The sequence below is a fragment of the Pseudoliparis swirei genome, chromosome 12 (assembly GCF_029220125.1).
Source record: "Pseudoliparis swirei isolate HS2019 ecotype Mariana Trench chromosome 12, NWPU_hadal_v1, whole genome shotgun sequence".
In the NCBI taxonomy this organism is placed as follows: domain Eukaryota; kingdom Metazoa; phylum Chordata; class Actinopteri; order Perciformes; family Liparidae; genus Pseudoliparis; species Pseudoliparis swirei.
In genome coordinates this window covers 1,467,250-1,492,936 of record NC_079399.1, presented here as the reverse complement: position 1 = coordinate 1,492,936, position 25,687 = coordinate 1,467,250, and the positions used below count along the sequence as shown (strand labels likewise).

The following is a 25,687-nucleotide window of genomic DNA, read 5'->3' as shown; positions in this document are numbered from 1 at the left end:
ATGACCTATATGTGACCTCTGTGTGACCTCTCTGTGTGACCTCCCTGTGACCTCCCTGTGACCTCTCTGTGTGACCTCTGTGTGACCTCCCCCCAGGTGTCCTTCGTGCAGCCAGTGCAGCGAGGCGACGTGTCTGTGAGCGTGTCTGTGAGCCGTGTATCTGTGAGCCATGTCGGCCTGACCAGTGTCTGTGAGAAACCTGTGTCAGTGGGCCGGTGTCTTTGAGCCTGTGTCTGTGAGCCGTGAGCCGTGTGTCTGTGAGCTGGTGTCTGTGAGCCTGTGTCTGTGAGCTTGTGTCTGTGAGCTGGTGTCTGTGAGCCGTGTGTCTGTGAGCCTGTGTCTGTGTCTGTGAGCCATGTGTCTGTGAGCCGTGTGTCTGTGAGCTCTGTGTCTGTGAGCCTGTGTCTGTGAGCCGTGTGTCTGTGAGCCTGTGTCTGTGAGCCGTGTGGATGTGAGCCGTGTGTATGTGAGCTGGTGTCTGTGAGCCGTGTGTCTGTGAGCCTGTGTCTGTGAGCCTGTGTCTGTGAGCCGTGTGTCTGTGAGCCTGTGTCTGTGAGCCGTGTGTCTGTGAGCCTGTGTCTGTGAGCCGTGTGTCTGTGAGCCGTGTGTCTGTGAGCCTGTGTCTGTGAGCCTGTGTCTGTGAGCCGTGTGTCTGTGAGCCGTGTGTCTGTGAGCCTGTGTCTGTGAGCCGTGTGTCTGTGAGCCGTGTGTCTGAGCCGTGTGTCTGAGCCGTGTGTCTGTGAGCCGTGTGTCTGTGAGCCTGTGTCTGTGAGCCGTGTGTCTGTGAGCCGTGTGTCTGTGAGCCTGTGTCTGTGAGCCTGTGTCTGTGAGCCGTGTGTCTGTGAGCCGTGTGTCTGTGAGCCGTGTGTCTGTGAGCCGTGTGTCTGTGAGCCTGTGTCTGTGAGCCGTGTGTCTGTGAGCCGTGTGTCTGTGAGCCGTGTGTCTGTGAGCCGGTGTCTGTGAGCCGGTGTCTGTGAGCCGTGTGTCTGTGAGCCTGTGTCTGTGAGCCGTGTGTCTGTGAGCCGTGTGTCTGTGAGCCATGTGTCTGTGAGCTGGTGTCTGTGAGCCGTGTGTCTGTGAGCCGTGTGTCTGTGAGCTGTGTGTCTGTGAGCCGTGTGTCTGTGAGCCTGTGTCTGTGAGCCGTGTGTCTGTGAGCCGTGTGTCTGTGAGCCTGTGTCTGTGTCTGTGAGCCGTGTGTCTTTGAGCCTGTGTCTGTGAGCCGTGAGCCGTGTGTCTGTGAGCTGGTGTCTGTGAGCCTGTGTCTGTGAGCCTGTGTCTGTGAGCCGTGAGCCGTGTGTCTGTGAGCTGGTGTCTGTGAGCCGTGTGTCTGTGAGCCATGTGTCTGTGAGCTCTGTGTCTGTGAGCCATGTGTCTGTGAGCCGTGTGTCTGTGAGCTCTGTGTCTGTGAGCCTGTGTCTGTCAGCCGTGTGTCTGTCAGCCGTGTGTCTGTGAGCCGTGTGTCTGTGAGCCGTGTGTATGTGAGCTGGTGTCTGTGAGCCGTGTGTCTGTGAGCCGTGTGTCTGTGAGCCGTGTGTCTGTGACTGTGAGCCTGTGTCTGTGAGCCGTGTGTATGTGAGCCGTGTGTATGTGAGCCGTGTGTCTGTGAGCCGTGTGTCTGTGAGCCTGTGTCTGTGAGCCTGTGTCTGTGAGCCGTGTGTCTGAGCCGTGTGTCTGTGAGCCTGTGTCTGTGAGCCGTGTGTCTGTGAGCCTGTGTCTGTGAGCCGTGTGTCTGAGCCGTGTGTCTGTGAGCCTGTGTCTGTGAGCCGTGTGTCTGTGAGCCGTGTGTCTGTGAGCCGGTGTCTGTGAGCCTGTGTCTGTGAGCCGTGTGTCTGTGAGCCGTGTGTCTGTGAGCCGTGTGTCTGTGAGCCTGTGTCTGTGAGCCATGTGTCTGTGAGCCGTGTGTCTGTGTCTGTGAGTCTGTGAGCCTGTGTCTGTGAGCCGTGTGTCTGTGAGCCGTGTGTCTGTGTCTGTGAGCCTGTGTCTGTGAGCCGTGTGTCTGTGAGCCGTGTGTCTGTGAGCCGTGTGTCTGTGAGCCGGTGTCTGTGAGCCTGTGTCTGTGAGCCGTGTGTCTGTGAGCCGGTTCCCCTCTGACTGCCCTGGCCCTTGAGCAGGCGTGGCCCTGAAGCACACCTTCGAGCAGGCCTTCTCCCTGGAGAGCGGCATGAGGAGGAACGTCCCCAAGGTCGTGGTGACCATCACCGACGGGCGCTCGCAGGACGAGGTCAAGACCAAGGCCGCCAAGCTGCAGCACGCAGGTGAGCAGAGGCCAGAGGCCTGGACCCCCAGAGGCCTGGACCCCCAGAGGGTCAGGACTCCAAGAGGGTCTGGACCCCCAGAGGCCTGGACCCCCAGAGGCCTGGACCCCCAGAGGCCTGGACCCCCAGAGGCGATAGATGCGAATTCCAAGTTGAAATGTTTCTATTCAAATATATATATATAAAGACATTCATATATATATACGTATATATATACATTCATATATATATATACATTCATATATATATACATTCATATATATATGTATATAGATATATATACATTCATATATATATATACATTCATATATATATACATTCATATATATATATACATTCATATACAACTCTTCTCGGAGCTCTTGCCTGTCTTGAGAGCCTGTAAATGTATATATGTGATTAATCATGATTAATCCACAGAAACCTGTGATTATATATATATATACATTCATATATATATATATATATACGTATATATATATATATCCATTCATATATATATGATAACTGTTTCCATGGAGATAAGCCCCGCCCCTCTAAGCCCCGTGATTACTATCCACCACTGTATTCGTCATCTGGACCCTTAATGCTCCTCCTCCTCCTGCTCCTCCTCCCCCCTCCTCCTCATCCTCATCCTCCTCCTCCTGCTCCTCCTCCTGCTCCTCCTCCTCCTCCTGCTCCTCCTCCTCCCCCCCTCATCCTCATCCTCAACCTCCTCCTGCTCCTCCTCCTGCTCCTCCTCCTCCTGCTCCTCCCCCCCTCCTCCTCATCCTCATCCTCCTCCTGCTCCTCCTCCTGCTCCTCCTCATCCTCCTCCTCCTGCTCCTCCTCCTGCTCCTCCCCCCCTCCTCCTCATCCTCATCCTCCTCCTCATCCTCCTCCTCCTGCTCCTCCTCCTGCTCCTCCTCCTCCCCCTCCTCCTCATCCTCCTCCTCCTGCTCCTCCTCCTGCTCCTCCCCCCCTCCTCCTCATCCTCCTCATCCTCCTCCTCCTCCTCCTCCTCCTCCTCCCCCTCCTCCAGGCTACAGCGTGTTCTCCATCGGCGTGGCGGACGTGGACTTCGTGGAGCTGCAGGAGATCGGCAGCAAGCCGAGCGAGCGCCACGTGTTCGTGGTGGACGACTTCGACGCCCTGGACACCATCAGGGAGAACCTGGTGACCTTCATCTGCGAGACCGCCACCTCCTGTGAGTCACGGTTCTGTTGGGCTGGACCGGCTCCTCTGGGTCCTGTTGGGGCTGGACCGGCTCCTCTGGGTTCTGTTGGGGCTGGACCGGCTCCTCAGGGTTCTGTTGGGGCTGGACCGGCTCCTCTGGGTCCTGTTGGGGCTGGACCGGCTCCTCAGGGTTCTGTTGGGGCTGGACCGGCTCCTCTGGGTCCTGTTGGGGCTGGACCGGCTCCTCAGGGTTCTGTTGGGGCTGGACCGGCTCCTCTGGGTTCTGTTGGGGCTGGACCGGCTCCTCAGGGTTCTGTTGGGGCTGGACCGGCTCCTCTGGGTCCTGTTGGGGCTGGACCGGCTCCTCAGGGTTCTGTTGGGGCTGGACCGGCTCCTCTGGGTTCTGTTGGGGCTGGACCGGCTCCTCAGGGTTCTGTTGGGGCTGGACCGGCTCCTCTGGGTCCTGTTGGGGCTGGACCGGCTCCTCAGGGTTCTGTTGGGGCTGGACCGGCTCCTCTGGGTTCTGTTGGGGCTGGACCGGCTCCTCAGGGTTTTGTTGGGGCTGGACCGGCTCCTCTGGGTCCTGTTGGGGCTGGACCGGCTCCTCTGGGTTCTGTTGGGGCTGGACCGGCTCCTCTGGGTTCTGTTGGGGCTGGACCGGCTCCTCAGGGTTTTGTTGGGGCTGGACCGGCTCCTCTGGGTCCTGTTGGGGCTGGACCGGCTCCTCTGGTTTCTGTTGGGGCTGGACCGGCTCCTCTGGGTCCTGTTGGGTTCTGACCCTGTTCTCTTCTCCTCCTCCAGCATGTCCTCTGATCTACCTGAATGGATTCACCTCCCCAGGTGAGTGCAGGACGCTGCGGTCCGGTCCACCAACCCCTCCCGACCTCTGACCTCTCCCGACCTCTGACCCCTCCTGACCTCTGACCCCTCCTGACCTCTGACCCCTCCTGACCTCTGACCCCTCCCGACCTCTGACCCTCTGACCTCTCCCGACCTCTGACCCCTTCCGACCTCTGCCCCCTCCCGACCTCTGACCCTCTGACCTCTCCCGACCTCTGACCCCTTCCGACCTCTGACCCTCTGACCTCTCCCGACCTCTGACCCCTCCCGACCTCTGACCTCTCCCGACCTCTGACCCCTGCCCCCTCCCCCCTGTGTGTCAGGCTTCCGGATGCTGGAGGCCTTCAACCTGACGGAGCGGACCTTCGGGTCCCTGAGGGGCGTGTCCATGGAGCCGGGCTCCTTCAACAGCTTCCCGGCCTACCGGCTGCACCGGGACGCCTTCCTCACCCAGCCCACCGCGTGAGTCATCAGGCTCCTCCCCCACTGCTCTTACTGCTCTCTCTCTTATATTGTATATATATAGATATATATGATATTATAATATATTTTATATTGTATATATTTATAATATATATTATAATATAAATATATTATATATAATGTAAATATATATTATATATATATATGTGTGTATATATCGCAAGTTACGTATGTAACTATGGTTCTATGAATCCTGGATGACCGCCAGAGGCGGTGCTTAGCACTGGATATCTTCCGTCTTGCGCATAGCAGGTCGAGTATTAATAACAACAAAGTCACCCGTGACCTCGGATGACCCGCCCACCGGGTATAAGTTCCGGTGTCATCCCGAGATCAGGTCTACGGAATCTTCTCGCGAACTCACGAGATTCCGAGTGACTAAGAACTCTGGCGGTCATCCAGGATTCATAGAACCATAGTTACATACGTAACTTGCGTTCTATTTCATCCTTCCTGACCGCCAGAGGCGGTGCTTAGCACTGGATGACTTATATCAACAGAGTCACGAGGAATCCCAAGGAAACCACCTCATATGACTCAAGCAGAGGATCTGGACCACCTGCAATGCATGGAGGGTGTTCCCGTTCACTCTGTAGTCTCTGGTGAATGTGCGCAACGATGCCCCTGAGGCTGTTGCATACATATGCACCTATATTCCCTACGGGCATACCTCTCCGGGTCGCCCGTGATGTGGGAACGCTGTTGGTAGAGCAACACCCTGCTCTGGATGGCAGAGCACGGACGTTCACCACCTATGCACAGGCAGTGGCCTCCACTATCTAGTGGAACAGGCACTGTTCTGCAGTGGCATAGCCCTTCTTAGATCCACCCTAACTGACTAGTTATGGTGGTCAAGCTGTGCAGGCTGGACAGGCTGGTTGAGACCCGAGCGTGCCAGCACCTTTGGGGGAAGCCACTGCTTTAGGCCGCAGTGTGACACCCGAGCCCTCTGAGTTCCCCTCAGACAAGGCTCATTGACCGACAGGGCGTGTAGCTTGCCTACTTGCTCTGCCGCAGTTATGGCAAGGATGAAAGGTCTTTGCCGACAGCAACCACAGCTCTGCCTCTGCCAAGGGAGGCGAGCATAGGGTGTCCAGTACCACGGGCAAGTCCCCGGGAGGAGCCCTCGGGGGGGGGGGCTCAGGGGATAGTCACTGAGGCCCTCCTTATGAAGAGGGACACCAGCTTGTGGCTGTTCCGCATCATTGTCGGCTTTAGCATGCTGCCCTGAAATGGCAGCTATGTAGGCCCTCAGGATAGAGGCAGACATGCCCTTAACTAGAAGGGATGACGGAGGCGTGAGTACCGTAGGCACGAGGCACCGTACTGGGTCCCTCCGTCCGCCGGTCGGGAAGCGGCTTCGGTCTGCACGTCTCGTAGACGGATGGCACTCTGGCGCTTAGAATAGTCCTTTGGACTGATTCTGTTCAGCTGCTTCTGCTCTCCTGCGGCCAAGCCCTTTGTTGGGCACGGCCGGGATCGGGATGGCAGGTCCCACCATCTAGCTGTGCTAGGGGTCCCGCATGTCAGCGAGGCACCGTGGCGTCTCACAGCGAAGTCTGTGCAGCCAGGGGAACCAAGTCCTGGCTGGACGCAAGGGGGCCACCAGCAAAATTCGGTGGCCCTGTTGAAGACCCCGAGTAGTTGGCAAGATCAGCGGAAATGTGGGGAACGCTCTGGTTCCGTTCTCCTGGTCGCTACCTCGCCCGACAATTGGTCAGGTGAAGGGTTACCGGAGTAAGAAAAGTCAGAAGGGCACGGGAGCTCCGTAGCAGCTCTGCAGCCCTAGAGGCCCCTGGAGGTTCAAGCCAACACGTGGTTGAGGCGATGTCTCGCCCAACAAGTACATATTCCCTCCCAAGTATGGCAGGAACTGTTTGAGCGCTAGGTGCATGGCCTGTGGCTCCAGACCCAAGTGTCGCGAATAGACTCCTCTGGAAGTCCTGTACCGCCAGACTGCGCCCACTTGAGAGGCGGAGTCTGCTGTGGCGACCTCCGGTGGGGCGGACCCCTCCTGGGGATACCCTCTGACGGGTATGCTCTCACCCTCACGGGATAGAGCCGAGGCACCACTGTGACCCCCATCTTGTGCCTGTGGCCCCTGGCGAAGGCTGTTAGGCCCTCCATGCGAAGGGCGCCGCGACAGCAGCCCAAGCATTTGCCCGATAGGCAAGGAAAAAAGGGATAAAAGACCACTGCCTGCCCCCTCAGAGTACCTACCTGCTTGAGTGACGGGCAGGCCCACTTAGTGGCTGCCTCTAGAGCTATACCAACGAAGGTTATGCTCCGAGAATGGCTCAGAAAACTCTTTATGTTCACGAAGGCCCAACCGGGCAGCGTGAGAAAGAGTGTAAGACAGCTGATGCAGCTGTCAATTTACCCGATAGGCAAGAAGAGGATAAAAGACAGCCATCTGCCCCCTCAGAGAGGGGAAGGCTGCAGAGGATGCTGTCCACCTGTCTGAGTGACGGCCAGGCCCACTTAGTGGCTGCATCTAGAGCTACACCAATAAAGGTTATGCTCTGAGAATGGCTCAGACAGTTGTTTGTTCACGAAGGCCCAACCGGCGGCGTGAGAGAGTGCAAGTAATGCACTGTGTGGCCCTAAATGGGTATGGCGCACATAGCCAGATCGTCCAGGATGGCAGTTTCCTCACGCCCTGGTGATTGCAGGGCGGCAGTAATGCCCTTTTGTAGAAACTCCTGGGGAAGTCCACATGGAAGAAGCCTGGGAATAACGGCTTTGGAAAGCATAACAGAGCAACCGTCTGTGAAGCATTCTAGGAGCCTGACAAAAGGCCTCCCTTAAGTCGACAGACATGAGCCGATCTCCTCTGGAGACCACACGAAGGATGTCTGCTGTGCTCAGCCTGAGAAAGTCAAGACGTGGCGCCCCCGAGTCTGCGGGGTGTGGACACGGTCCTGCGTTAGCGCTGTAATCGCCCAGCAGTAGCCTGAGCGAGAGCGCTCCGCTACTTGGGCCGAGGTCCTGTGGAACAGGAGGTAGCTGTCGGATTTAGCGTAGGCTCCGTTAGCCTGAGTGGACACACTCTGCTAGCTATGCACGGCGGCAATGCTACCAAAGTCAACACACACGCTATCTCAATCGCTACAGAGAGCCGGTCGCGCCGGTGTAGCAGCACCGAGCGGACGCGCTCCCGTTAGCACACAGTTAGCAGGAACGAGAGCTCTGCTCCTGTGGGATATGCCGTCATAGGCAACAATTGTATTCCATCTCACTCGATTGAAGCTTGGCGGTGAAGGCGCTCTGGTGAAGACCGAAAAGACTGGTGCGTTCTCCGGTCCGCCTCGACGGACCGCCGTGAGAACGCAACGTCCTCCTCCGAGGAGGAGAGCTCGTCGCAGCCTCTGGAGGGCGACGGATCGCAACTCCGACCATTTGGTCACAAAGCTCCCCGCGACGAGCTTCAGTTAAACTTCAGCCTTAGCTGATGCCTGCTTGCGAGAAGATGAAAAAGAACTGATCTCGGGATGACACCGGAACTTATACCCGGTGGGCGGGTCATCCGAGGTCACGGGTGACTTTGTTGTTATTAATACTCGACCTGCTATGCGCAAGACGGAAGATATCCAGTGCTAAGCACCGCCTCTGGCGGTCAGGAAGGATGAAATAGAAATATGAATATATATACATACATATCTGTATAGATATATGTATATCTCTGCTTCTTAAAGAACTTGAAGTAAAAGTATTGGTAGATAAGTACTGTGTGTACTGTGAGTGAGTACTGTGTGTACTGTGTGTACTGTGACAGCGAGCTCCACCCTGATGGTCTTCCTCACTCCTTCACCATCATCCTGATGATCCGCCTGCTGCCCGACTCGCCGGCCGAGGCCTTCGACGTCTGGCAGGTGTCCAACAAAGACCACCAGCCTGAGGCCGGGGTCACCCTGGACCGTGAGTCCCCCGTGTGTGTGTGTGTGTGTGTGTGTGTGTGCGTGCGTGACCAGACTCTGGCAGCCGGACTCTCTGCTGGGTCGGGCCCCTCCAGTCCTCCAGGGGACCAGATCCTCCACAGCGAGGAATTTGGTCCCCTGTGTCCAGTATTTGTGCTAAGCTAACTAGCTCCAAGACCCCTTGTTTACACTTCAGACCCCCCTCTGTGCATAAGGCCCTCGTGACCTCTTGACCCCCCTCTGTGCATAAGTCCCTCTTGACCTCTCCCTCAGCCTCCAGCCAGACGCTGTCCTTCTACAACAGAGACGTGCGCGGCGAGGTCCAGAGGGTGACGTTCGGCAGCGAGCGCGTGAAGAGGGTCTTCCACGGGAGCTTCCACAAGGTGAGCACGCAGAACCAGGTCCAGGTCCTGGACCTGAAGTCCGTCTTTAATGCCCACGACTTTGCCATCTGGCCGTGGACCAAGCGGCGTGGGTTCAACGCCCTGAGGACCCCCAGGTGGAGGAGCTCCAGAGACCCCCAGGTGGAGGAGCTCTAGAGACCCCCAGGTGGAGGAGCTCAGAGACCCCCAGGTGGAGGAGCTCAGAGACACCCAGGTGGAGGAGCTCTAGAGACCCCCAGGTGGAGGAGCTCCAGAGACCCCCAGGTGGAGGAGCTCCAGAGACCCCCAGGTGGAGGAGCTCAGAGACCCCCAGGTGGAGGAGCTCAGAGACCCCCAGGTGGAGGAGCTCAGAGACCCCCAGGTGGAGGAGCTCTAGAGACCCCCAGGTGGAGGAGCTCAGAGACCCCCAGGTGGAGGAGCTCTAGAGACCCTCTCTAGAGAAGAGGAGAAGAGGAGAAGAGAAAAGGAGGAGAGGAAGCAGAAAAGATTCCTTGAGGGTGGAATTCTTCCATGACCTCCTGCCCTCCAGCCAGAGGTCAGAGGTCAGAGGTCACCGTATAGCACTCAGCTGGTGGAGATCAGCTTTCAGGCCCTCTGCCTCCGGCCAGGATGAAGAGCACTGAGGAGGAGGAGGATAGAGAGAGAGGAGGAGGAGGAGGAGCAGCAGCAGCAGCAGCAGCAGGAGGAGGAGGAGGAGGAGGAGGAGGAGGAGGAGGAGGAGGAGGAGCTCTCCTTCAATAAACAGACGCCATGACTCAATGAAACCAAGAGACCTGGACATAGAGGATAATGATCCTTCTCTCTCTCTCTCTCTCTCTCTGTCTCTCTCTCTCTCTCTCTCCCTCTCTCTCTCTTTTTCTCTCGCCCCCCCCCTCCACAGCTCCACATCCTGGTCTCGCCCACCTCCGTCAAACTCAACATCGACTGCCAGGAGGAGGCCGAGGAGGAGATCCAGGAGGCCGGAGGAACGTCCAACGACGGGTACCAGGTCCTGGGGAAGATGTCCAAGAACACCGGGTCCAGAGGAGGATCAGCTACTGTGAGTGAGGAGGAGGAGGAGGAGGAGGAGGAGGAGGAGGAGGAGGACACACACACACACACAGTGACTGTATTCAGAGCCTCATGATTCTCCTTCTCTTCTCCTCCACAGTTCCAGCTCCAGATGTTCGACATCGTGTGCAGTCTGGGCTGGACCAGCAGGGACCGCTGCTGTGACCTGCCCTCCATGGTGAGGGGCTGAACCCGAACTTAACCCCAACTCAACCAGAACTCAACCTGAACTTAACCCGAACTCAACCTGAACTTAACCCGAACTCAACCTGAACTCAACCTGAACTCAACCTGAACTTAACCCGAACTCAACCCGAACTCAACCTGAACTCAACCTGAACTTAATCCGAACTCAACCCGAACTCAACCTGAACTCAACATGAACTCAACATTAACTTAACATTAACTTAACCTGAACTTAACCTGAACTTAACCCAAACTCAACCTGCACTTAACCTGAACTCAACCTGAACTTAACCTGAACTCAACATTAACTTAACCTGAACTCAACATTAACTTAACATTAACTTAACCTGAACTCGACCTGAACTCAACATTAACTTAACCTGAACTCAACATGAACTTAACCCAAACTCAACCTGTACTTAACCTGAACTCAACCTGAACTCCACCTGAACTTAACCTGAACTCAACATTAACTTAACCTGAACTCAACATTAACTCAACATTAACTTAACCTGAACTCGACCTGAACTCAACCTGAACTTAACCTGAACTCAACATGAACTTAACCTGAACTCAACATGAACTTAACATTAACTTAACCTGAACTCGACCTGAACTCAACATTAACTTAACCTGAACTCAACATGAACTTAACCTGAACTCAACATTAACTTAACCTGAACTCAACATGAACTCAACATTAACTTAACCTGAACTCGACCTGAACTCAACCTGAACTTAACCTGAACTCAACATTAACTTAACCTGAACTCGACCTGAACTCCACCTGAACTCAACATTAACTTAACCTGAACTCAACATGAACTCAACATTAACTTAACCTGAACTCGACCTGAACTCAACCTGAACTTAACCTGAACTCAACATTAACTTAACCTGAACTCGACCTGAACGTATACATCAACTTAACTTTAAATCCCTCTTCCTCGTCCTCTTCCTCCAGAGAGACGAGCTGAAGTGTCCGTCTCTCCCCAACTCCTGCAGCTGCACGTCGGCGGGCACGGGGCCGCCGGGGCCTCAGGGGCCGGTGGTAAGAGCCCCGAGTCCTGGGGGGGGGGGGAAGTGACTTTTTTGTTGCTCCCTCCGTCTCGCGCTGCAGAGCGAGACGGAGAGCCGAGAAGTGCTAACGCGACACGGAGAGACAGAATGACACGCTGCTGGTGAGAGACGACCAACAACAGGAACCTCGGTAGCCTCTAGAACCTCTAGAACCTCAGGAACCTCTAGAACCTCAGGAACCTCAGTCTAGAGCCTCGTAAAATGTCACTGAAAAGTTAAACTGGTGCAGTGTGACCCCTGTGACCTCTGTGACCCCTGTGACCCCTGATACATATGGTCAAGTCTTTTGCATATATCATTTTCATATCTTGACTTTTCAAGAAGAACCGTGAGCGCATGAAGATGAGGCTAATGAGCTGCTCAGGGAACACCATCGAGGCCTCAGACTTGGAGGTCGTTGTGCTAACGTGACTGATGTGCTAAGTTAACTGTTGTGCTAACGTGACTGTTGTGCTAACGTGACTTTTGTGCTAAGTTAACTGTTGTGCTAACGTGACTGTTGTGCTAACGTGACTGATGTGCTAACGTGACTGATGCGCTAACGTGACTCTTGTGCTAACGTGACTGTTGTGCTAACGTGACTGATGTGCTAACGTGACTGATGCGCTAACGTGACTCTTGTGCTAACGTGACTGATGTGTTAACGTGACTCTTGTGCTAATGTGACTGATGTGCTAACGTGACTGATGTGCTAACGTGACTGATGCGCTAACGTGACTCTTTTGCTAACGTGACTGTTGTGCTAACGTGACTGATGTGCTAACGTGCTAATGTGACTGATGTGCTAACGTGACTGATGTGCTAATGTGATCGTTGTGCTCACGTGACTGATGTGTTAACGTGACTCTTGTGCTAATGTGACTGATGTGCTAACGTGACTGATGTGCTAATGTGATCGTTGTGCTCACGTGACTCTTGTGCTCCTCCTCCTCAGGGCGGCCCCGGCAGCAAAGGTCCCCGAGGTGAAAGAGGAGAGCCCGGCCCTGTGGTGAGTAGCCAGCTGTGAGAAAACACGAGTGTCTAAAGTACGAGTGCTTTGAAGGCAGCGAAGGCATCTGATCCCACTTCCAGAGGCATGGGGGGCTGTCGAGGTCTAGGACTCAAAGCGCTTTCACACGTGACCCCCATGTGGCTTTGTCTCAACAGGGGCCGCTGGGACCACGTGGGGACAACGGACCGCCGGGGCCCATGGGCCTGCCGGGCCCTCAGGGGCCCAGCGGCCTGTCCATCCCAGGGGAAGCTGTAAGTCTGAACACACACACACTCACACACACACACACACACACACACACTCACACACTCAGCTACGAGTGCTAGCAGCAGTTAGCACGGAACGTGGAACACGGAACATGACATGACATGTTCTCTGGTCTTCTCTCCGGTTCTTCAGGGTCGCCCCGGGCCGAAGGGAGAATCCGGTGGTTCTGGTTTACCAGGACACAAGGTGAGCTCCCTTCTTCATAAATATCTGACTTCCTGGAGCCTCTGAGAGACTCCTCCCTCTCCAGCTGAAGCTCCTCCTCTTAATACAGGTCTTCTTCTCTGGAGCATCAGAGTTTTAAGAGGCGGAGTTAATATAATATGTAAAAATGTAATGAACCAAATGCTCTTCACTATGTGTCAAGGACCATTTTATATATATATATAGAAATATATATAAAGAAATATATATATATATATTTAAATGTATACATTGCTTTATATATATTTATATATATAAAGAAATATAGATATAAATGTGTATATAAATATATATATATATTTATATAAATATTTATTTATATACATAAACACATATATATTTATGTACATTTTTATTATTATTATATAAATAAATAAATATATTTTTATCTATATATATATATATACATACAGGACTGTCTCAGAAAATTAGAATATTGTGATGAAGTTCTTTATTTTCTGTAATGCAATTAAAAAAACAAAAATGTCATGCATTCTGGATTCATTACAAATCAACTGAAATATTGCAAGCCTTTTATTCTTTTAATATTGCTGATTATGGCTTACAGCTTAAGAAAACTCAAATATCCTATCTCTAAATATTAGAATATCATGAAAAGTATACTAGTAGGGTATTAAACAAATCACTTGAATTGTCTAATTAACTCGAAACACCTGCAAGGGTTTCCTGAGCCTTGACAAACACTCAGCTGTTATAAATCTTTTTTTTTACTTGGTCTGAGGAAATATTAAAATTTTATGAGATAGGATTTTAGAGTTTTCTTAAGCTGTAAGCCATAATCAGCAATATTAAAAGAATAAAAGGCTTGCAATATTTCAGTTGATTTGTAATGAATCCAGAATGCATGACATTTTTGTTTTTTTAATTGCATTACAGAAAATAAAGAACTTTATCACAATATTCTAATTTTCTGAGACAGTCCTGTATATGAATATATATGTATATATATATATTTCTATAAATACATATGTATATTTATTTATATAAATATATATATATATAACAAACCGGGTTGGCTGTGTGACCACAGAGACCCGGTTCAATTCAATTCAATTCAGTTTATTTGTATAGCCCAATTTCACAAATTACAAATTTGTCTCGGAGTGCTTTACAATCTGTACACATAGACATCCCTGCCCCAAAACCTCACATCGGACCAGGAAAAACTCCCAAATAACCCTTCAGGGGCAAAAAAAGGGAAGAAACCTGCAGGAGAGCAACAGAGGAGGATCCCTCTCCTAGGATGGACAGATGCAATAGATGTAATGTGTACAGAAGGACAGATTTAGAGTTAAAATACATTCAATGAATATGACAGAGTGTATGAATAGTTCATAGTAGGCATATTCCACGATGGAGACCTCCACGATCCATCAGGCAGATGGCGGTGGGGAGGAGGAGAGGGCGGAGTCTCAACAGGACAGTGGCGTAGTCATGAGCAGGAATTCCACGACCCAGACGATCCATCAGGCAGATAGGATCTATGCCGTCTCATAGGGTCCGATGACCCCATGAGACGAAAGTCAAAAGGACTTCCGGGAGAAAGCAGAGTTAGTAACGTGTGATTGAGAGATGAAAATTCATCCTTAAGGAGAGAAAAAGAGGAGATAGGTACTCAGTGCATCCTAAAACGTCCCCGGCAGCTATAAGCCTATAGCAGCATATCAAGGGGCTGGACCAGGTGAACCTGATTCAGCCCTAACTATAAGCTCTGTCAAAGAGGAAGGTCTTAAGTCTACTCTTAAACGAGGTGACTGTGTCTGCCTCCCGGACTGAAATTGGAAGCTGGTTCCATAAAAGAGGAGCTTGATAACTAAAGGCTCTGGCTCCCATTCTACTTTTTAAGACTCTAGGAACTACAAGTAGTCCCGCATTTAGTGAGCGTAGCTCTCTAGTGGGGCAATATGGTACGACAAGCTCCTTAAGATATAATGGAGCATCACCAATCAAGGCTTTGTAGGTTAAGAGAAGAATTTTAAAAGTGATTCTTGATTTTACTGGGAGCCAGTGCAGAGCAGCTAGTGCAGGAGTGATGTGATCTCTTTTCTTAGTTTTAGTGAGAACACGAGCTGCAGCATTCTGGATCAACTGGAGGGACCTAAGAGATTTATTAGAGCAGCCTGATAATAAGGAGTTGCAGTAATCCAGTCTCAAGTAACGAACGTGAACCAATTTTTCTGCATCTTTTGAGACAAGATGTGCCTGATTTTTGAAATATTACGTAGATGAAAGAATGCAGTCCTTGAGATTTGCTTTACGTGGGAGTTAAAGGACAAGTCCCGATCAAAGATAACGCCAAGATTCTTTACAGTGGTGTTGGATGCCAGGGCAATGCCGTCTACAGAATCCACATCACCAGATAATTGATCTCTGAGGTGCTCAGGGCCGATTAAAATTACTTCGGTTTTGTCTGAGTTTAACATCAAGAAGTTGCAGGTCATCCATGTTTTTATGTCTTTAAGACATGCTTTTTATGTCTTTAAGACATGAGGTTCTCCCTTGTGTGTGTGCAGGGTTCTCCGGGTCCTCGCGGTTCTGCCGGCCCCATCGGAGCAGCTGGTGTGCGGGTGAGTACGGTTCCTCATGGTTCCTCATGGTTCTCCAGGAGTCCCTTCAGGTTCTCAGTCTGCTCCTTGTGCTTCCAGGGCCCTCAAGGGAAGCACGGGTCGTCGGGGCCCAGAGGCCCCACGGGGCCCATGGTGAGGTTCTCGTGGTTGTGACTGCCGTCGACATCTCGGTGCCTTGCTCAAGGAGCTGGAGGCGGTCGGTCTGAAGGTTCCTCACGGTTCTCCCCTCTGTGTCCTCAGGGACCTCCAGGATCTCCCGGAGCACCCGGCGGGACAGGGAAGACCGGGAACCTCGGAGACTCCGGTACCCCTGTGAGTGGCTGGTCGTCATGGCGACGGAGTCTGAGCCGGTCGCCATGACGACTGACCCGTAGTTCTGTGTTTTCAGGGCGGCCTGGGTCCGAAGGGGGACAAGGGGGAGAGGGTGAGTACCCCGCAGCCTCAAGTGCTCCTGGGAAATGTAGTAGTGTGGTGCGTGACTCCGCCCCCTCTCCGTCCGCAGGGCGACTTCGCCCCTCAGAACATGATGCGCTCCATCGCCCGCCAGGTGTGCGAGCAGCTGGTCCGCGGTGAGTCCTCTGAGCGCCGGGTCACCGGGTCGTCGCCGCGGTAACGGCCCGGTGACCCCCCCCCCCCTGTCTGCAGCCCAAATGTTTCGCGTGGACACGCTGCTGACCCAGATCCCCAGCGCCGGGCAGCGCAGCAGCAGCCCGGGAGCGCCGGGGCTGCCGGGCGCCACGGGCAGGCTGGGGCCCCGCGGAGAGCCCGGCGCCGCCGGCAGGAACGGGTTCCCAGGAGGTCCAGGCTCACCAGGCCAGCTCGGAGAGAGAGGTACGGCGCCGATCATCACCAAATGAAAACAATTGAAATTCAATGTTTGGTTCTGGTTCTGATCCTCTGGTTCTGGTTCTCTGGTTCTGACCCTCTGGTTCTCATTCTCTGGTTCTGGTTCTCTGGTTCTGATCCTCTGGTTCTGATCCTCTGATTCTCATCCTCTGGTTCTGATCCTCTGGTTCTGGTTCTGGTTCTCATCCTCTGGTTCTGGTCCTCTGGTTCTGGTTCTCATCCTCTGGTTCTGATCCTGTTGTTCTGGTTCTGGTTCTGGTCCTCCAGGTCTGGCAGGAGAGAAAGGAGAGCGAGGGTCGTCGGTCGCCGGGCAGAAAGGACCGAGAGGAGCAGCCGGTGAGTCTCCTCATGTTTATATTTATTAATATCTATTCATATTTATTAATCATGTGACCAGAGAAGTTATTAATAGGTTCATGTTTTCAAGGTTTGTCAGAGTGTCCCTGAACGCACCACAAGTTCATTTTAATTATAGAGTATATAAAGTACATAGAGTACATAGAGTACATAAAGTACATAAAGTACATAGAGTACATAAAGGACATAGAGTACAGAGAGTACAGAGAGTACAGAGAGTACATAGAGTACATAAAGGACATAAAGTACATAGATTAATAATAATAATAATAATTAAAGCTGCAAGCAGCGATGAACGGGTCCTCTTCCTGCTTCGCACGTCGGGGGTGCTGGCCGGACGCCGGCCCCCTCGGCCGAGAGCGCACGCACGGCGTTCGGGCGTTTGACCGTTCGTCACGCGACACTGATTTTACTTTGCTAGTCGGTGGCGCTTTGACTCTGAGTGAAAAAAGGCTTGTTGATATCCTCAGGCCTTGAATTCTACGAAGCATGAGAAGTTTGGAGCAGATTTGAGCGAGTCCAGGGTTAGCAGCAGGGGACGCTGTGACAATGTGAACATATACATGCATCATGTGTATCCATGTGAAGTCTAGACCTTGTCATGTAAATTAAATGTGAATGTGATTCAACGTGTCGCTACGAGCTCCACACGGAAGCATCATCGAGGTCTTAGGTCTATTCTGGTATATTTTGAGAGCGATCTGAATAATCTGAGGAGCAGTGTATAAAAGTAAAAAACATGTAACTTCCTAGTGCCACTAGTTGGCGCTAAGTCCAGAAAAAAAATTAGCATATGGATGTCTTCAGGGTCACTATGTCATGATGTATGAGAAATATGGAGCAGATTCCATTATGTATGGCTGAGTTACAACAACGTCAATTTTCATGGCGAATGGCGTTTCTTTCCAGAAAAAAAATTAGCATATGGAAAAATTAGCATATGGATGTCTTCAGGGTCATTATGTCATGAAGTATGAGAAATATGGAGCAGATTCCATTATGTATGGCTGAGTTACAACAACGTCAATTTTCATGGCGAATGGCGTTTCTTTCCAGAAAAAAATTAGCATATGGAAAAATTAGCATATGGATGTCTTCAGGGTCATTATGTCATGATGTATGAGAAATATGGAGCAGATTCCATTATGTATGGCTGAGTTACAACAACGTCAATTTTCATGGCGAATGGCGTTTCTTTGCCGGTCCGGCAAACGCACAAAGTTTAATATTATTGAAATCTTTTAAGGCCATTTCAAGACAAAGGTCTCAAGACCATATAGGCCAAGTTTGGAATGTATCGGGTTTAAGCTCTAGGAGTAGTTAACCCCTAAAATCATGAAAAGGCATATTTTGAGGGATTGATTATAGCGCCCCCTAATGTTCAAACGTTATGAAAAAATTAAGGTAGGTTAAAGGTGTCCTTGTGGACATAGGCTACCAATTTGGTGAGGATAGTCCAAGTGATTTGGAAGTTAGGTGTCTTTACAAATAAGGCCACACCCCTTGGATGTTCATTGGTCCATATCTTCTGAACGCAATGACATATTAACTATCTTTCGAAGATTTATGATGGCATCGAACCGATAATGAACCACAGCAAGTTGTGTATGATTTGGACGAAGCGTTTCAGAGGAGTTAAACAAAAAGTGTTTTTAACAAAATTCAAAATGGCGGAAAATCTAAGTAGGCGGAGCTTAGGGGTCTGAGAGGCTTTTTTGTAGAGCTGGTCAATTCTGACCTGTGGACCAAATCTCAAGTCAATCGGTCATCGGGGGAAGAAAACTATTGCTACTGAAAAAGAAAGTTTGTAGGGGGCGCTATAGAGCCATTTCTTTATGTACTAATACGAAAACTCAATAATATGAAAATTTTCACCAGTCTGCTTCTGCATGTGGAATTTAAGTCTGCTGGGGCGTACGGGGTGCGGACAGTCGACGTTTTCGGGGAGAGATTAATAATAATAATAATCCTTTGAAAAACAATAGGTTCCTCTACGACGAAGTCGACGAGGACCCTAATAATCATTTATTTTATATAGCGCTTCTCAAGACACTCGAAGTCGCTTTACAGTCCAGAGTCCAGTAGTCACACACACACAGTCATCCCGGTGGTGGTAAGCTACATCAGGAGCCACAGCTGCCCTGGGGCCGACTGACGGAAGCGTGGCAGCCAATCAGCGCCTACGGCCCCTCCCCCACCACCAACACTCATTCACATCCATACGAACCGGGGTGAGGCTGCGGTGCATGTCCTTATGATGGTGGGGGAAACCGGAGTACCCGGAGTAAACCCACGCAGACACGAGGAGAACATGAGGAGAACACGAGGAGACCACGAGGAGAACACGAGGAGAACATGCAAACTCCACACAGAAAGGACCTGGAACGACCGGGACGACCGGGATTCGAACCCAGGGCCTTCTTGCTGTGAGGCGACAGTGCTAACCACTGAGCCACCATGCTGTACATAGAGTACATAAAGTACAGAGAGTACATAGAGTACATGGAGTACATAGAGTACATAGAGTACATAGAGTACATAAAGTACATAGAGTACATAGAGTACATGGAGTACATAGAGTACATAGAGTACATAAAGTACATAGAGTACATAGAGTACATAGAGTACATAAAGTACATAGAGTACAAAAAGTACATAGAGTACATAAAGTACATAGAGTACATAGAGTACATGGAGTACATAGAGTACATAGAGTACATAGAGTACATAAAGTACATAGAGTACATAAAGTACAGAGAGTACATAGAGAACATAAAGTACATAGAGTACATGAAGTACATAGAGTACATAGAGTACAGAGAGTACATAAAGTACATAGAGTACATAAAGTACATAGAGTACATGAAGTACATAGAGTACATAGAGTACATAAAGTACATAGAGTACAGAGAGTACATAAAGGACATAAAGTACAGAGAGTACATAAAGTACAGAGAGTACATAAAGTACATAACGGACATAGAGTACAGAGAGTACTTAGAGTACATAAAGTACATAGAGTACAGAGAGTACATAGAGTACATAGAGTACATAAAGTACATAGAGTACAGAGAGTACATATAGTACATAAAGTACATAGAGTACATAGAGTACAGAGAGTACAAAGAGTACATAGAGTACAGAGAGTACATAAAGGACATAGAGTACAGAGAGTACATAAAGTACAGAGAGTACATAAAGTACATAACGGACATAGAGTACAGAGAGTACTTAGAGTACATAAAGTACATAGAGTACAGAGAGTACATAGAGTACAGAGAGTACATATAGTACATAAAGTACATAGAGTACAGAGAGTACATAGAGTACAGAGAGTACATAAAGTACATAGAGTACATAAAGTACAGAGAGTACAGAGAGTACAGAGAGTACATAAAGTACATAGAGTACAGAGAGTACATAGAGTACATAGAGTACATAAAGTACATAAAGTACAGAGAGTACATATAGTACATAAAGTACATAGAGTACAGAGAGTACATAGAGTACAGAGAGTACATAAAGTACATAGAGTACATAAAGTACAGAGAGTACAGAGAGTACAGAGAGTACATAAAGTACATAGAGTACAGAGAGTACATAAAGGACATAGAGTACAGAGAGTACATAAAGTACAGAGAGTACATAAAGTACATAACGGACATAGAGTACAGAGAGTACTTAGAGTACATAAAGTACATAGAGTACAGAGAGTACATAAAGTACATAGAGTACAGAGAGTACATAGAGTACAGAGAGTACATAAAGTACATAGAGTACCGAGAGTACATAAAGTACATAACGGACATAGAGTACAGAGAGTACATAGAGTACATAAAGTACATAGAGTACATAGAGTACATAAAGTACATAGAGTACATAAAGTACATAGAGTACAGAGAGTACAGAGAGTACATAGAGTACAGAGAGTACATACAGTACATACATTACAGAGAGTACATAAAGGACATAGAGTACAGAGAGTACAGAGAGTACATAGAGTACATAAAGGACATAGAGTACAGAGAGTACAGAGAGTACATAGAGTACATAAAGTACATAGAGTACAGAGAGTACATAGAGTACATAGAGTACAGAGAGTACATAGAGTACATAGAGTACAGAGAGCACATAAAGTACATAGAGTACAGAGAGTACATAAAGTACATAAAGTACATAGAGTACAGAGAGTACAGAGAGTACACAAAGTAGATAAAGGACATAGAGTACAGAGAGTACATAGAGTACACAAAGTAGATAAAGGACATAGAGTACAGAGAGTACAGAGAGTACACAAAGTAGATAAAGGACATAGAGTACAGAGAGTACATAGAGTACACAAAGTAGATAAAGGACATAGAGTACAGAGAGTACAGAGAGTACATAGAGTACATGTAGTGGACTAACCCCCCCCCCCCCCCCCAGGTCCACAAGGAGAAAGCAGGACCGGGCCCCCGGCGGCCCTCAGGGGCCCCCCCCAGCCAGCCGCCGCCCCTTGAGGCGCGGGGTCCACCCCCCAGCCGCCGGCCTCCTCCTCCTCCTCCCAGTGCGTGGGCATCCCCTACAACGGGCCGGGATACGGAGGTAAACACATTCAGGAGGAGCGCTTGTTTTCCGTCCCGGGGCCTCTGAGAACGTGGGCACGTAGCCTAGCTTAGCACAAAGACTCGCAGCGGAGGGAAACTGCTAGCATCCAGCGAACGCCTTGAATCTGAAACCTGGATGAGACTTTAAACCTGTGGTTCTGTCACGGGCTACGGAGGAGCAGCCATTCAATATATAGTTAACTAATACATATTAAATAATATATAGTTAACTAATACATATTAAATAACATATAGTTAACTAATACATATTAAATATATAGTTAACTAATACATATTATATATATAGTTAACTAATACATATTAAATAAATAGTAAACTAATACATATTAAATATATAGTTAACTAATACATATTAAATATGTAGTTAACTAATACATATTAAATAACATAGAGTTAACTAATACATATTAAGTATATAGTTAACTAATACATATTAAATATATAGTTAACTAATACATATTCAATAAATAGTTAACTAATACATATTAAATATATAGTAAACTAATACATATTAAATAACATATAGTTCACTGATACATATTAAATATATAGTGAACTAATACATATTAAATATATAGTTAACTAATACATATTAAATATATAGTTAACTAATACATATTAAATAACATATAGTTAACTAATACATATTAAATATATAGTTAACTAATACATATTAAATAACATAGAGTTAACTAATACATATTAAGTATATAGTTAACTAATACATATTAAATATATAGTTAACTAATACATATTAAATATATAGTTAACTAATACATATTAAGTATATAGTTAACTAATACATATTAAATATATAGTTAACTAATACATATTAAATATATAGTTAACTAATACATATTAAATAACATATAGTTAACTAATACATATTAAATATTTAGTTAACTAATACATATTAAATATATAGTTAACTAATACATATTAAATATATAGTAAACTAATACATATTAAATAACATAGAGTTAACTAATACATATTAAATATATAGTTAACTAATACATATTAAATATATAGTAAACTAATACATATTAAATAACATATAGTTAACTAATACATATTAAATATATCGTTAATAACATATAGTTAACTAATACATATTAAATATATCGTTAACTAATATATATTAAATATATAGTAAACTAATATATTAAATAACATAGTTAACTAATACATATTAAATAACATTTAGTTAACTAATACATATTAAATAACATTTAGTTAACTAATACATATTAAATATATAGTTAACTAATACATATTAAATATATAGTTAACTAATACATATTAAATATATAGTAAACTAATACATATTAAATAACATATAGTTAACTAATACATATTAAATATAGAGTAAACTAATACATATTAAATAACATATAGTTAACTAATACATATTAAATATATCATTCATAACATATAGTTAACTAATACATATTAAATATATCGTTAACTAATATATATTAAATATATAGTAAACTAATATATTAAATAACATAGTTAACTAATACATATTAAATAACATTTAGTTAACTAATACATATTAAATAACATTTAGTTAACTAATACATATTAAATATATAGTTAACTAATACATATTAAATAACATATAGTTAACTAATACATATTAAATATATAGTTAACTAATACATATTAAATATATCGTAAACTAATACATATTAAATAACATATAGTTCACTAATACATATTAAATAACATATAGTTAACTAATACATATTAAATAACATATAGTTAACTAATACATATTAAATATATAGTAAACTAATACATATTAAATAACATATAGTAAACTAATAAATATTAAATAACATATAGTTAACTAATAAATGTTAAATAACATATAGTTAACTAATAAATATTAAATAACATATAGTTAACTAATAAATGTTAAATAACATTTAGTTAACTAATAAATATTAAATAACATTTAGTTAAATAATAAATGTTTATTAACATTTAGTTAACTAATAAATATTAAATAACATATAGTTAACTAATAAATATTAAATAACATTTAGTTAACGAATACATGTTTATTAACATTTAGTTAACTAATAAATATTAAATAACATGTAGTTAACTAATAAATATTAAATAACGTTTAGTTAACTAATAAATATTAAATAACATATAGTTAACTAATAAATATTAAATAACATTTAGTTAACTAATAAATATTCACTAACATTTAGTTAACTAATACATGTTTATTAACATTTAGTTAACTAATAAATATTAAATAACATATAGTTAACTAATAAATATTAAATAACATATAGTTAACTAATAAATATTTAATAACATATAGTGTAAGTTTATAAAGTACTTATATTGGTTTCTTGAGGTACTTAAACACGTGAAGTATGTATTTATACCACCAGGATTACTTCTATTGACGGAGCTAGGCTAGCACTTCCCACCCGCTTCCAGTCATTGTGCTAAGCTAAGCTAATGGAATACTCTACAACTACTATACTATACTATATGTATATATAATTGATTTGACAGCTTTAGCCACTTAGTAGATTAATAATAAAAATAATAATAATAACGACCTGTCCACGTTCTCGGGGCTCTCGGACCCCCCCCCCCCCCCGTGATACTGACCCCCCCCCCCCCTCTCTCGGCTGTTGCAGGTTCTCAGTAGACTTTCTTTAGAGCGCTCTTTAGAGCGGATAACCGGCCCAAAGAAACAGCATTAACACAAAGAGGAGGAGCATGCAGCAAACAACAACAACAACAACAAACACATACTAACAGCGATGGATCTGCAGCAGCAGCTTGAGCAGCACTCCTCTGTCGATGAACTAATTCCTTCCTGTAAAAGACGTGTCTTACAACTTGCTGCTTACTGAATGCCAACAACAACAAACCCTTTATTAAAAATGATTTTGTTTTTTTTCTTACTCTTTTGTAACTGTAACCGGTTTAAAAACGTCTCTGGACGTCTTCTGCACATGTGACCCTCGACCTTTCAGACACGTATTGCCTTTCCTCCCCGAACAGCTGTGTACACAAAATATGAACCGCGGCGATCCTAAAAGATGTAGAAAAGATGTTTAACGTGTTGTAGAGATGAGAGATGATGTTTAGGGAGGGGGCGTGGCCAACGCGATGCCCCGCCCATCGAGCTGGCAGTCGATTGGCTGCAGTGAATCATCAGTCAATCAATAATGATCATCATATTTATGTCCTCATGCCCTGCAGTAACGTCTTCTCCCTGAAGGGAAGTTCTTCTGGCAAATTTATCTGAAACTTTTTTAAATTGTATTTAAAAATCCTTTAAATCCATAAAAAGTTAAGTAGACACGCCCCCAATAATGTAGTGGACACGCCCCCAATAATGTAGTGGACACGCCCCCAATAACGCAGTGGACACGCCCCTAGTAGTGCAGTGTTCACATCCCTAGTTACGCAGAGGTCACGCTCCTAGTCATGCAGAGGACACGCCCCCATGTAGCGCAGCTTTCACGCCCCGAGTAGTACATTGGACACGCCCCCTGTAGTGCCGTAGACACCCCCCCAGTAGCTCAGTGACCACGCCCCCTGTAGTGCAGTGACCACGCCCTCAGTAGCTCCGTGGCCACGCCCCCAGTAGCTCCCTGGCCACGCCCCCTGCCCCCCCTCTGTGCATGTGGAACTCGAGGTGAGACCTGGTGCTCACGGCGATATCTTCGATCAGACCCAAACCCCGAAGCCGATCCCGAGGAGGACCAGCTGACGTGACACCGGCGTGGGAAGAGGTCCGCCTCAAGACCGCCGCCGCCATGAGGCCGCCTCCCTTCGAGGCCGCCTCCCTTAGCGGCGTCCAGGAGAGCCCTTGAGGCGTGTGAACGTGAGGATGAGACCTGCCTGTAACATATTTGCTCAGTTTGTTGTAACGAAGCTCAAGAAGTCCGTTCAGTATAATAAAGTTAAAGTGCCTTCATGTTGTATCTCTAGATCATATTCATCACTTTACTCACGACCGGCTGCATGTTTATCGCTTCTTGTTCATGCAGATTGTCCACGGCCTTATTTTCTTATTTATTTCTGAAAACAGAAGAGGCATTTTTCAATAAAACTACTGAAAATTTAAACTCTGTGTCTTTTTGTGAGGAGGTGACAGCACGGTGTTTAAATATATATATGTGTACATATATATATATGTTTACATATGTACATATATATTAATATATATATATATATACAGGACTGTCTCAGAAAATTAGAATATTGTGATAAAGTTCTTTATTTTCTGTAATGCAATTAAAAAAACAAAAATGTCATGCATTCTGGATTCATTACAAATCAACTGAAATATTGCAAGCCTTTTATTCTTTTAATATTGCTGATTATGGTTTACAGCTTAAGAAAACTCAAATATCCTATCTCTAAATATTAGAATATCATGAAAAAGTATACTAGTAGGGTATTAAACAAATCACTTGAATCGTCTAATT

General features: G+C 46.7%; 1 protein-coding gene across 1 annotated transcript in view; it reads left to right on the top strand.

The window, feature by feature from the left end:
* col12a1b (collagen, type XII, alpha 1b) overlaps window positions 1-25,324 on the top strand; it is a 106,938-nt gene extending 81,614 nt beyond the window's left edge. The window contains 22 exon segments of the mRNA XM_056428878.1: window positions 97-190; window positions 2,112-2,255; window positions 3,277-3,441; window positions 4,212-4,250; window positions 4,574-4,712; window positions 8,509-8,651; window positions 8,924-9,033; window positions 9,914-10,072; window positions 10,184-10,261; window positions 11,234-11,320; window positions 12,284-12,337; window positions 12,496-12,591; window positions 12,740-12,793; window positions 15,346-15,399; window positions 15,478-15,531; window positions 15,640-15,711; window positions 15,788-15,823; window positions 15,902-15,968; window positions 16,045-16,230; window positions 16,513-16,581; window positions 21,028-21,186; window positions 23,882-25,324. Of these exon segments, the coding sequence (XP_056284853.1) occupies window positions 97-190; window positions 2,112-2,255; window positions 3,277-3,441; window positions 4,212-4,250; window positions 4,574-4,712; window positions 8,509-8,651; window positions 8,924-9,033; window positions 9,914-10,072; window positions 10,184-10,261; window positions 11,234-11,320; window positions 12,284-12,337; window positions 12,496-12,591; window positions 12,740-12,793; window positions 15,346-15,399; window positions 15,478-15,531; window positions 15,640-15,711; window positions 15,788-15,823; window positions 15,902-15,968; window positions 16,045-16,230; window positions 16,513-16,581; window positions 21,028-21,186; window positions 23,882-23,892 (2,070 nt within the window). The 3' untranslated portion in view covers window positions 23,893-25,324.
* Window positions 25,325-25,687: the final 363 nt, after the last annotated feature.